General features: G+C 36.3%; 1 protein-coding gene across 1 annotated transcript in view; it reads left to right on the top strand.

Annotated features, from left to right (window-relative positions):
- The window catches only part of ralgapa1 (Ral GTPase activating protein catalytic subunit alpha 1), a 239,692-nt gene that overhangs the window by 92,996 nt on the left and 132,647 nt on the right, over nt 1-14,049 (top strand). The window contains 5 exon segments of the mRNA XM_039741861.1: nt 8,936-9,088; nt 9,238-9,431; nt 9,604-9,702; nt 9,812-9,967; nt 12,893-13,021. Of these exon segments, the coding sequence (XP_039597795.1) occupies nt 8,936-9,088; nt 9,238-9,431; nt 9,604-9,702; nt 9,812-9,967; nt 12,893-13,021 (731 nt within the window).

The raw sequence follows: 14,049 nt of genomic DNA, 5'->3' as shown, positions 1-14,049 counted from the left end.
TAACAGCTTAATCTAATAGATACTTGGGCTTAACCATTTTTACATAGACTTAGTAATTCATAATGGCAAATTTATTAATAATCAAAAAGAAATTGTAATTCATATAAGTATTCAGACCCTTAATTGAGAACTTTTGTTGATGCCCCTCTGGTGGCAATTACAGCTTTAGGTCTTCTCTTCCTGACAGATCCTTTCAAGGGCCATTAGATTTTATGGGAAGTGCCTGTAAACTGTATCCTTTAGGGGTCTCCTCTCTTTATCTCAAAGTCACTCCAGTGTTGCCCTGGCTGTATGCTTTAGGTCATTGTCATGCTAAAGGGAGAGACATTTCTCTACCCCAACCCATTCCGTCCATGGTTGTGTGAACTCTAGAGCAGGTTTTCTTCAAGGATCTGTCTAAATTTGACTGCATTCATCCTTCAATGCAAGTTCTTTCTCAGAAGCTCTGTTAGAGTGTTTATTAGGATCTTTGTTACCATCCCCATCCCAATCCCCACCCCACCCCCACCACCACCCCCACCCGCACCCCACCGACCAGGGACCATCTTATCTGGTTACTTGATTTGCCCAGATGGCCAACTCTAGGAAGAGTCCTGGTGGTTCCAAAGTTCTGCCATTTCGTAATTATTGAGACTAATTGTTTTATCAACCCATCCCCTGATCTGTGCCTCACTACATTTTTATTGCAGAGGTGTACAGAATGTTTCCTGAACTACATGGTTAGTTTTTTTGTCCTGACATGCAGTGTGAATTGTGAGACCTTAAATACACGGGTGTGTGCCTTTCTAAATCATGTCCAGTTAATTCAGTTTGCCACAGGTAGATTCCATTTAAGTTGTAGACACATCTCAAGGATAATTAAAGCAAGCAGAATGCACATGACTACAAACTTTTAGTGTGAACAAAAGGGTCTGCATATTTATGAATGTGACTTTTCAGTTTTGAGTTTTAACAGATTTGCAAATCTTTCTGAAAAGGTGTCTTCACTTTGTCATTATGACTTATTGAGAGTAGATTATTAATTTAAATTTAAACCTACAACACAAAGTGAAGGGGCCTGAATGCTTTATGAATCCACTGCATGGGCGGACTCTTGCCAGTTTCATATACTTGCATCCATTTACAGCCCTTTACCTGCATCTCCCACAGAAATCAGTGAAACCAATGTGTCTCTTTGTTTACGAAAATAGGGCATTCTTATGTCTGACATTTTTGTTCTTCATGGTATTCCAGTGTATAACATGCTTAAACTTCAGCAGCCTCTTTGCCTTTTCTCCCTTCCCACAAACTCCTAGCCCAATATTATTGTCCATGTTAGGCTAACTCCTTGCTTCTGCCCTTGACATTGGGGAAAAATGCACAATGCAGGTTTTTGTTTGTCTGTAAGTATGTAGTAGTTTAAAAAAAAAAAAACAAACAGTTGGGCCTTATCTGGTTTTCTTGTCAACAGTAATAAATCTTTTGTTTATATTAATTCATAGCTTGTCCTATATTTTATGATAAGGTGAGGGGTAGGAAAAAGGCTCCTTTTAAGGCTTGTTTTGAGATGCTGGGCACATGGTTAACTTGAATGCTTAGTTGGACATGTGCTGCCATCACACAAGGATCACTATTGTAAATCTTGTGGCAGAAATAGTAATAATGCACTTTTCTTTATTTTCTTTAAACACACAACAAAAATATTACACAGTACTGTCAAATGCTTCTGTGGATGGTTTCAACACATTTTAGTAGACTAGGCTGATCCGCCTTTTAAGGCGACCACTTCTTAAGGCAATTCAATATGTAGATCAATTTGATATTTTATACAAACTCATTAATTTGGTTATATTGCATTTGAGCAGTATTACTTTAATACTCGTTTCTGTTATTTTTGTGATGAAATTTAAACTTTTTTTCTATATTGAGGTCGCCCTTTTGAACCCCCCTGATATTTACTACGCGGTGAGGCATTTGTACTCCATCAACATTAATTATTCCCAGAGACATCATTTTGTCTATCTTTCCAGCGCATCGCGCACAAAAGCAAGGGAACGATGGCAGCACCAGAACTCTGCTCACATCATGTCGCTTCGTACTGCAAGCTGCAAGTAGTAAGTCTGTGATAAGCAGAATACTGCTACGCTGTCCACTCGGGATGGAAAGACAATCCCAACTGCTTTTATATAGTAAGAAAGAAGAAGAAGATATCGCACATTCTGGAGTAGAAAATCATTTTTTACCTGGAAAAACGAATCTACAAATCCCATCGTTCATTGCAAAATGGACGGGGAGTGTGAAACTCCGCGCCTGCGTAGCACTCACGGGACGGAAGGACAATCCCAACCACTTTTATATAGAAGGATGAAACTGCATTTTTGTTTTTCCTCGTGTGTTTCTGACCCAGTGATGGTCTTGTCAACAACATTCTTACAGTAGATATGTATAAAAGTTGTGTGCATGGCTGTTACAGCTGCAGGATGCCACACTGACCTTGCAAACCATCATGGGGCGCTTGTGATTTAGGGAGTTAATCTAAGCTGGCTGCACATCGAATTTCCAGCAACTATTAAAACTGATGTGTGTCAAAATAAATCTACATTACCCTGTGTGTGAGTGGAATTAGTAATATTCCTTGGACAGATGTTTAAAACATTGAGCCTAAAGGTCTGCATAGCCTACACTATATTTAGGTCAAATCTGTATTGTTTCATTAAAAGGACTTCATATTATTGGTCAGATATGGCACTGGTAGTTTTAGGGTATTTATATTCTTCGTTCAATGACCACCTGGCAGCGTTTCATCATTTCAGCAATAAGGACTTCTCCTTCATGCAGCAGGATTCCTAAGCGGAGAGCTATGTTAATCACTCCATGACTCAAAACTATAACACAGCTCTGCCGTGCAACAAACAATATTGTTTGATATGCAAACCAAGCATAGCTCTTATGTCAAATCAAATGAATCTAATATAGTGCTATTTAATAAAAAAAAAAGAATTGAAGAAAATTTAACTATGTCATTCCCAAGTCTAAATTTACTCTAGGTCTAGGCCTAATCCCATGTGGATGTTGTGGCAGGATCTTCAATAACCTGTTCATCTTCTGTAAGCTTCAAATGTTACCAAGTTAAAAGTAGTTCAGCAGTGGAAAGCAAAAGTCAGAATTACTCTGTATGTCAAGGTTTCATTTGTGCAGTTTTTCATTTTAGCTGAAAACCTAATATCTACTGAGGAACATACGTAACAACGTTAAACAAAGGCCAAATGCTATTTTTTTTTTTTTTCTTTTTTTGGCAAGCCTATTTTCTCTGTCCATGGCTTAAAGTATCATGAAAGAAAGTTAATAATTCCAGACCTATTGTGCCAAGAGAAGAGTGTTTTAAAATAAGTAGGTTTTGTTTACTAGGAAACATGCTGAAAACATTACATTTACAGTACTTAGTTGTCTGACACTTTTATCCAAGGTGACTTAAAATGTTTATGATGCAATTGGTTACGTTTCTTTTTGGTTTTCCAATTGGAGCACAGGCAGGTCGAGTGACTTGCTCTTAGGCTCACAGTGTCAGTAGTGGGATTTGAACCTGCAGCCTCAGGGTTTGAAGTCCAAAGCTTTAACCACTACATCACACTGCCTGCAAAAACCTCCTTTGTCAAAATATATTTTACTGATGTCAACTGCTGACTTCGACTTCTTGCATTTTTATTACTGTGTTACAGAGTCTAGTGTTGGCATTAGTTACAATTGGAATTTTCACATTACAAACGCCTGCTGGGGAAGGCCACGAGCAGGGTGCCAATTTCCAAAAAGCTGACTGGGATGGGTATGCAAAAGACTTGGACCATGTTATATAATTCATCCCAGCAAAACTTAAATTGTATGACCGTTTCTCCAACGCTGTAAAAGCAGTTGCTAAATGCCATATACCTTGCGGGCTTCCAAAAGATTATGTACTTCGATGGAAGAGTACTGTGATGACCTACATTAAGAATATAATGCAATATACAACAATGTAGTTGCAACCTAGCTTTTAAGACAACCAAATGAGCAAAGGAAGAAAAAGTGGGAAGATAATTTCACTCACTCAAGTTAGAAAGCATAGCATCTTCTACAAAAACTGGGCAGCAGCCTAGCCCCAACTTCTTCTAATACCAAAGTAACACCAAACAGCATAGCAGCTAGATTAAAATGAGTATCAAAAGCAAAAATTGGCCCTGAACATGTCAGGGCAAAGAAGGAAAGGCTACATTCAAAGAAAAAAATCACTCACTGCACACTTAAACTTCTTGAGTGATTTTAGTTCCGAGGACCTGATCACGGCACTCAATAGTGTGAAGACAGGGAAAGCCGCTGGATTTGAAGGAGTGTTTGTAGAATTTATTAAATGTTCTGGAATTAAAACCAAGTTTTGGTAAACTGAACTGTTTAATAATGCCCTGAAAACAGGGCAACTAACAGTCATTTAAACAAACCAGAGTTATTGCGATATTGAAGCCTGGTAAAGACAGGACAGACCATGGCCATTACCAACCTATATCACTCCTCGGCGTTCCTTATAAAATACTGGAGCCGTTAACCATGTGTATCCATGCTAGCTGAAAACAGGAGTGGTATTCCTGGACTTTACAGGAGTTTATAGTTCTGTTTATAGCATAATGGGCCACTGCTCAAATTTATGTAGACAATCCCATGTGCCAAACTCTGCATCCTGCTCAACAACATGCTCACTAATCGTTTCTTCAAAGTCTTTCTGGGAAAAAGAAACAGTGGCTGGCACAGGCTAAATGATTGGCTCCCAAAAGGAAGTGTATTAGCACAAGTACTGTTTAATCTGTACATCTTAGATGTACCTCATTCATAAGCAAAGCATTTCTAATACGCTGATGACCTAGCTCTTGCATACCAGGCAAAATCGTTCACGGAATGTGAAGAAGCCCATGAGGAAGACTTACAAGTGCTGAATAACTTGCTTCCATAAATAATGCCTTCAACCTAACCCCATGAAGACTGAGGCATGTGTGTTCCTTTTGAATACATGCAATGCACAACTGACCATGCATCTTGATGACGTGCATATCTATTATATTGATAGTCTGGAATATTTGGGAGTCATATTCGACTGAATGCTCCCATTTAATAAACATCTAGAAAAAGTTGCAGCAAAAATCAGGCGGCGAGTCAACATTGTCCAAAAGCCAGCTGGAACAGGCTGGGGTACAGATGTACAAACACACTCTCTCTGGTAAACTCAACGGCTGAATACTGCGCACTGGTGTGGCTTCATAGTGCACATGCATTCTAAATTGATGTTCACCTAAGTAACACGAAGAGGCTTTTCTCTGGAGTAGTAGAATCAACCTAGCTTTCTTGGCCTCCAGTGCTAACTAATACAGCAACGCTGAAGTTAAGGTTTGAAACTGGTGCCGTATAAGAGTTCACCATCTGTCAAGAGTTTGCAAATTCTTTTATTATTTGAAGACATTCAAAATCTACCTGCCCTCCAATTGCGTTCACGTAAACCATCCTGGGTAGTAGACCCAGCTTTGGCCAACAACGAGTTCTGTTTGGGCAAGAAGTGGAAATAAATTTGGATTCCTGCAAACCCTTTTAATGTCCACCTCATCAATGGTCAAACTGCCTGAGTTTCTGGGTTTGAGGTAAGACAATGCCAATGAGTACTACTGAATAGAATTAGAATGGACCAAGGAACATGCGCTTATCTGATGTATAAATGGAGCATCGCAAAAATGCCATCGTACGACTGTGGAGCTGAGAGGCAGACAATTCAGCATGTATTACATGCATGTCCAAATAGGTGTTTTGACGGCAACCCATAATGTTTTGCGAAACCATCGTGCCATCACAGAACTGTAGCAAACAATGTTTTATGGGAAAACTACTTTCCAGTTTGAATGAGTTGAGTACCTACTATTGGATTTATAGGAGGCAAACCTTAGTGAATTCATGCTTCCTCTATACAAGAAATTGTACTGTTCTGATATTTAATTATGTTCACTTTTATCTCAGGGTGGCGTGATGGTACAGCAGTTAGTACTGCTGCTTCACAGCACAGGCCACCACATTCTTGGCCAAAATAATCCGTCCAGCATAGTTTTCAGACATTTTCCTTGCTGTCAAGAACACCTAAAGGACTACTGCACTATTATGATCCAGTTAAAACTAGTTCAGCTTCTCCCTCCCCATTGACTTCATTTCATTTGGTTGAATTCAGTGAAGTTCTTGAACATTTCAGCAATTTTCCTGAACTCAAGATGAAGCAAATTCAGACAGTTCTGACAGTTAGTTAATGTGCTACATGACTGCACTGCTGGTGCATGTACAAAAGCTCTTTCCAGGTATGGGAGTTCAGCAGCAATCACTGCCCCGTTACTTTTTCAGTTTGGTCGTGGTACAACATATACAAGACATAAGACAGACAAGTCTCTCTTCAGTTTTCATGGTCCAAAACATCTGTGCTCCTCCTTTCTTCTTCGCTGCATTATTCACATTGTACTTTCGGGTGTACATTCTTTGGTTGTCACCTCTCACAGACAGGTGAGAGTGCTCTTATAACTTAAGAAATCAAGCCCATTTGATTTTGCCTGGGTAAATTGCAGATCAGTGTCTCTGAGTCACTGGGAATGTCACACTGTATAATTGCCGGTCATGGAAGTGCACTGCGTCAGCCCCTGACTAACTAAGATAATGTAAATTAAGTCAGTGACTGAAAATTTCAGCCATTTAATATGACTTTTAAAAAGCTAACTTTACTAATAAATAAATTAAAATTTACATAACCAAATATTTCTGTTGGTAAACATCTTTTTTGAGTTGAAAGTGATGCATTACAAGAATGGCCTTTTGTTTTTTGTAGAATGTGTAAATCTACTAAAGTGTATTTTGTGCCTGGCCAAAATCATGCAGAAAATCTGTCTATGTAGTATTTTGTCAATAACGAAAAATGAAAAAAAAAATATATATATATCCATCTCACTGTAAAATCATTTAACTAATGTGGTTTACATGTAGTAGTTGCTTTAGTGCAAGAGTGAGTCCAAGATATGAAATGTCTTTGATTAAAGCCAACATACACAATATATGGCTACAGAGAAGCTACGAAACAGAAGTAGAAAGTAAACACAAAAGACAGCTTTTCTGTTGTTCTTGTTTGATGCTGCATTTCATTCACCTCAGAACTCGGACGTTGGAGCTAAGAATTACATCACATCTAAGTTGATCGCATTCCAGTAAAACATTCGGAAAACCGTTGTTGTGCTTACACCATTGTAATAAATAGCAGTGGATAACAAGGCATTAAGCTGTATTACTTGCGTCCAAACACTGTAGCAGCTTGTCCACAGATAGAAGTTGGATAGTACTGTTTATACAACTGATTTAGTGAGAATCAAATAGACAGAAGTGCTAATTAACAGTGTAATACTTCAGTTTTCTCTCACTTTCACGGTGTATTTCACCATTTTGGATTGGCAGCATAATCTGAATTTGGACAAACTTGGGCTTTTGCTATCCAAGACACGAGACTGCAGCGTCAAAGCCAGATCTGCCTGGCTGCAGGAGAGTTTTTACCCCCAAGCTGTCAGACTTCTTAACACCATGCTGCCCCCGGGATCTTCCACACTGCCTCAACCACCTCTAAAAACCCGCTGACACAGAATTTTTATACATACCAGCCACTTTCCATGCAAAGACTAATGTGCATGTAAAAAAGAACTGAAATCTCATACTGACCTTTAAGGATTTTGACTTTCTTGATATCCTTCTGCTGTAAAACATTCTGACCTGTCGTTGTTTACACATGTCTTAAACAACTATTATCATACACTGATAATTTCTGTATTATCTATATCTATTATTTATTTATTATATTACATATCTATTGACTATATTTATGTATCTAGATTGCAAATACCATACATTGCATCAATGTTCATATTGCTAACTACACGTCAATATTGCTGGTACTTCTTTGTCTTGTCTTTGCACAATGTCTCGTCTTGTTTATGTTTTAATTTTAAATTGTAATTTTAATTCTGTTTTTAAATTATTATTTGCACTTGATGTTGTTACACTGTGGACCCTGAGCTTCGCAGTTTCGTCTCTCTGTATACTTGTATATGGTTGATGAGATGACAATAAAGTTCACTTTGACTTTGGCTTGACAGACCAGTTTAGAGTTTCTGAGATGGAAATCCAACTTTAAAGGGCATTCCAGTTGAAAATTCCAACTTCACATATCAAATGGAATACAGCATAAATGATGGGTCAATTATTAAGTGAGTTGGCACCAACACTTCTCTGCTTGTTAGGCACTCTCCTGTTGACTGCTGCAATTCCATCCAGATCAGTCAAGCTTTTCCTCAGGAAGACGGTTGCCTTTAAGCATATCTTGAGTTTATCTTCCAGGCCAAGCCCCATAATAACATTTGTTTGGGACAGGTTTGTGTAGTTGTTGTCCAATCAGTCTTGATTACTTTTTACTAGTATTTAGGATTATTGAGCTTCTCTGTATGGAGCAGGTTTCCAAAGTGCTAGTTTCAGTTTTGACCATTGGCCAGCACAGTCCCAAGCTGTCCCAATTGGATTATAACACCTGAAAGTGTTGTTCTGTTCTCTGTCCTTCCACAATGCCTTCTCTTTCTTTTAAGTTTCCTCATGGTATGTTCACTTTTAGGGGACTCTTGGTACTAAGGGAAATTCAACTTCTTCATGGCTCCTACTCATCCATGATAATGCTTAGAAAAGCTCTTTAGTCACAAGTTTGGGTATATACTTTTAGCTATAGCCCTTGTCAGGCTTTTTGATTATCTGTTTCAACATTACTACTAGTTCTAAAATTTGGCAACCTATTATGCTATAATAAACAGTATTTATAAACTTGTGTTATAATTTTAGGTTGTTTTGAAGATAATTTAATTTTGACTGCTTTCATCTTCAGGATCTGAAAGTGCTTCTCCTGTTCATTCAGCAACTGGTTCCAGATCTCAGACTCCTTCCCCATCTACATTAAATGCTGACCATATGGACCACAAGGAACTGCACTTGGATAAAAAACTCCATCATTCTGTATTACAAACACCAGATGACCTAGGTATTTAAAGGCTGCTATTGTTGTATGCTATATATTTTTTAATATTAAGAATTGTTTTTACAAAGTAAATTGGCTGTGGTTAATTTAATTGTGACAATTATTAACAAATTAAGTACAAAAGATTTCTTCCTCTTTAATATTCTTCACAGAAACAAGTGAATTCCCTACAGAGGACTGCAGTGTGATGGCAGGAGGAACCCTTACAGGATGGCATGCAGATGTAGCCACTGTGATGTGGAGGCGGATGCTTGGGATTTTGGGAGATGTCAATTGCATAAAGGATCCAGAAATACATGCACAAGTGTTTGACTATTTGTGTGAGCTTTGGCAAAATCTAGCCAAGGTAAATAATATGCCTACTAAGACATGCAAGAAAGAATTTCACTGTACTCTGGACATATGACAATGATGACTCTATAGACCTATAATGTTATAAATATGAGTGGGAGCTGTAGTCATTTCAGTGAGAATTATACAGTATAAAGTTAATTTTTTTTCTTGCATTATTTCTTTAGATAAGAGACAATCTGGGTATTTCAACTGACAATCAGACTACACCTCCTCCACCAGTGTTAATACCTCCACTTCGTATTTTAACCCCATGGCTTTTCAAAGTAAGCAAGTTTTTTAATTTTCTTTTTCTTAGTATTCTAATGGCTTAGGTGTTTTACTTGATTTCATCAACTAATTACCTCATCATTTAACTTTTGACCTTAATTTTAGGCAACTATGCTCAATGACAGATATAAACAAGGGAAACTTCATGCATATAAACTTATCTGCAAGATAATGAAGAGAAGACAAGATGTTTCTCCAAACTCAGATTTTCTGACGCACTTTTATTATATAATGCACTGTGGATTGTTGCATGTTGATCAGGTAAGAATTCTAAATTTGGGACTTTAGTTTTAACATTAATTGATTATTTCATTTATCTGAATGTTGGTGTTTTACATAGAACAGATAAATGAGAATCAAAGTAAAAAATGTTCAAGCTAGTTTATCATTTTTTAAGTAATGTGTCCCAACAATCACCTTTTTTTCAAAAAGCAAAAAAGCTAATACTTTTATTTAAACACCAAGTAGTGGTAAGTCATGTCATCTGAAAAGTGGATATGTGAAACCTTGACCGACCGTTATTACATTTTTGTAATCTAAAATTTGCACTCCCACTGGCCCTCTGAAAGCATATGCAAAATGGGATTCACAACACCCAAATGCTAAGTTAAATGAGTTAAACATTATTAATAAAACACACTTCAATTGAATAACAAATTTGTGCAATGTAAATAGAAGGTGTCAACTTTGAAAAGTGTAATGGTACTTTAGAATTATACTAAAGAGATTCTGCCAAGTTCAGTAAAAGTGTGAACAGATCATTCTAAAGAGAATTTGATTCTTCCAGTTTGAAATAATATGGAATATCATTTTACCACTGAGCTTGTAGAAAGTGGATTTGTAATCTTCCAATTGAGCAAAATGAGTCTTCCTGCAAGTACTGTGGCATAGGAAATTACAACTGATTTCTCATAGCACACGTTCAGGCCATTTAGTTTTACACTAAATATTGATGTCAAGGTGTTAGAAGTGATTTTAGATTCAACGCTATGCAAAAGACATACAAAACATCTTGCCCAAAACGGTGAACTAGTGATGCATGTTCTTGATGACATCACTCACGTGTTTATTCTTGCCCTTGAACACATTTTAGGCAGTTTTAAACAAGATACATAGTATGCAATTTTTAATTAAATGGTGGCATGCTTGGTGCATATAGAATTTTTATTTTATGAATGGATGAATCACTTTCCTTTTATGAGATTTTAATTGAAAGATCACTTTAGAGTAGTTCCTTAAGATTAGTAAAGAGTAAATAGAGATTTATTTATATCTATTGGGAGTGCTGCCTGAATTTTCATTCACACTAGTCAGTATTGCCTGAGGAATAGAAAACTGTGTAAGGTACAGGAAAATTATGTAGATTGTTTTTTTTAGATATTTTCTAACTTGTATAAAAATGAGTATGGAAGTTTACATTTTCAGCTTAATTGCTCAAAGGATTCAAAGATGTTACCAGTATAGAAACATCCAAGTTTCACAGTCCCGAGTGTCTCCCATAAATTGAATGCTGCATAGGTTAAGAAGAGCTGAAAGAGGTGTTTATCATGGATTGGTCAGTGGATAATAGCTTCTATTCCTGAAAAATATATCCTAGATTAGCTCCATTTGTTTAAAGTAATTACCAGTTAGTGGTCAGTTTTCATGCGTTTTCTAACTCTTTGGGGTAATTTTGCCATAATGGAAAAACTGTAGGATGTTTAAGGAACAGGTTGACATAGTGTACATTCTTGTGGCTAATAAAGTTTTAATTAGTTGCATTTTTACCGCTTTGTCATTAATGTATTTTATTTGAATGAAAATAATTCAAAATGCTCTAACAGCAATATTCTACAAATTGAATGGACCAGATACCTGTCCATGAATTGGGGGGAAAATGCCAAAGCATTACTGTTGATCTAGTTGTAAGCATACACTATATATACAGTTTTTTATTTATAAAATGTAAGAGTTATTCTGCACAGTGATTTAGTTTCAGTTTTGTTATACAAAGCATGGAAAGGAAGCAATGGGCAAAAATACATTTTTGTAAGGCTGCCAACGTCGTTCTGTTGCGCAGAGTTTAGACTTGCCGTTACAACTGCTCTGTCAAGATATGCTCTTAAAATCAGGACAAGGTAAAACTACTTTCTCATAGCCCTATGTAAGTCAAACATTAGGCATGACTGCTGAGCAGTATCCAATGTTAAAGGAATTCACTTGTCCCAGGTAATATCTTGGACTTTTAGAAAAATCCTTCTGCCCAAATATGCTAGAGCTGTGAAATGGAGAATGTTTGTTTAAAACTCATCAAACCATTTACAACCATAATCAGCAAAATCAAAAGGGTTTGGCACATGAGCAAATCAAATGACAAAAGATCTGCAGAGGATCTGATTCATATAACACTGTGTACTGTAGAAGTGTACCCCATTTGTTACTCTCACTAAGGCTGAATAAACCATGGCAAGAACATCCCTAAATATATTTAGTACTTAATACAGCCTTCCTTATGGTTAAAACATCAACATGAAAAATCACTGAATGTTAAGCCTTATTAGTAGACCCAACATGTACATAATTTTTCAAGGATACATGCAGAGCAAATTCAATATTTCTTCCAGAAACAGTTTTGGAAATTGAATCTCTAAAAAAAACAAATTGAATTCCTGTCTTTTTTCTGTATGTGGGTATATGCATTAGTGTTCAATGAACTGGCATCCCCATCCACAGTTGGTTCCAGTCTTGTGCCCTTTCCTGCTGTAATAAACAAAATCGTTTAAAGCCCTAAACAAGATAAGCTGTTTTCAAAATAGTTTTTGAATGGATATGCAGAACTGTGTGTTCTTTGAAGTTAAGTTTTGTTTCCATAACAAGTGCTGAAGTAAATAAAGCTAAAAAAAATGAATTGTTTCCTGAATATTTAGTCCCTATGGCAAGTTATGAGAATGCATATGTTTACGACTTAAGTTTAGCATTTCTTATTGTGACCACTAGATTTTGCTCTTCTTCTACCTTTTTCATCTTAAAGTGTACTAAATCAGAGCCACCAGTTTAATACTTTGCTATTGTTATACTTCGGTAAACATAGACATTTAAGAAATCAAGAAAATAATGTTCCCGTGACTAAAACACTAAAATTGACAATACTTTATAAAGTTCCTTTCTAAAAGGATTCTAATCTTAGTGTACTTTTTCTCTGTTTAGGATATTGTGAATACAATAATCAAGCACTGCTCTCCACGATTTTTCTCCATTGGGTTGCCTGGTGCAACAATGTTAATACTGGATTTCATTGTTGCAGCTAGTAAAGTGACTGCCTCGACATCCCTCAATGTATGTATAATAACATTTTATAATTTTGACTAAGTTTTTCTAATTTATTTATAAACCCAGCAGCTAAACACCAACTCATCTGGTGAGTAGTTTGCAGTAGCTGGCTGTGCTCATTTGGCTGCAGAATGATTACTATTAAAAAAACATATTTCAAAAAATGTTCTGTATTTTTTTGATTTGCCTTACTAAGAATATACTGAAACTCACTAATTTAGAAAAGGAGTAGATATTACAATATAGAATAGGAAAATACTGTGATGGTTGCATGGTGATTTGTAGAGTGCACAATTGGTTAACTGGTGACTCTAAATTTGTCCTGCATTAATACAAGTAGGCCCCATCAATAGCAGGTATCTAAAAGATAGACTATTCTTAGTGGTTTTAGTGTGTTATTTTAAATTGCAATATACTTTCAATAGTCATGAAAATGGCTGGCTATTTTTTAAAAACTGATTTTAATGTTTGTAATGCCAATGAGTATTTTTTTTTTTATTTCCACCTCTCTTTGAAAAAAGAAATAATTATGAACTATCATTTTTATAAAGATTTTTGCATTTTTTTATCATTTTACTTTGAAATAGCATATCATTATTGCTATTTATAACAAATAGTATCACCCTTGATTCCTTTAACATTTATTTTGAAAATTAATATACAAGTCCTCCACTCCCTCTCTTTGTCCAAACATTGCATTTGTAACTAAATTGTACCACTGACATGACAGGAACAGGCTGAGCCGAAGCATAAACCATGCAGAGGTAATAATGTAATTGTGCATCTGTGTTTAGCTGTAAGTAAAAAAGGCATCTAGCCAGTCTGTTTCGCACATGCAGGAAAAATATAATTTACACACCATTGAATTTAAAAATAGGATCCAAACACTGTGACTATTTTAGAGTGTGAAATACCCTCTAATTGAAGTTAGAAAACATTTTTCATTACAAATAATTTATCTTACCAATTTTCATGCCAAAAATAAAGAGAAGTGTCAAAACTTGATAAAAACACACTAGCAGTGGAAAGAGAGA

The sequence above is a fragment of the Polypterus senegalus genome, chromosome 18 (genome assembly GCF_016835505.1).
Source record: "Polypterus senegalus isolate Bchr_013 chromosome 18, ASM1683550v1, whole genome shotgun sequence".
Lineage (NCBI taxonomy): Eukaryota > Metazoa > Chordata > Cladistia > Polypteriformes > Polypteridae > Polypterus > Polypterus senegalus.
This window is presented reverse-complemented; position numbering and strand designations above follow the sequence as displayed.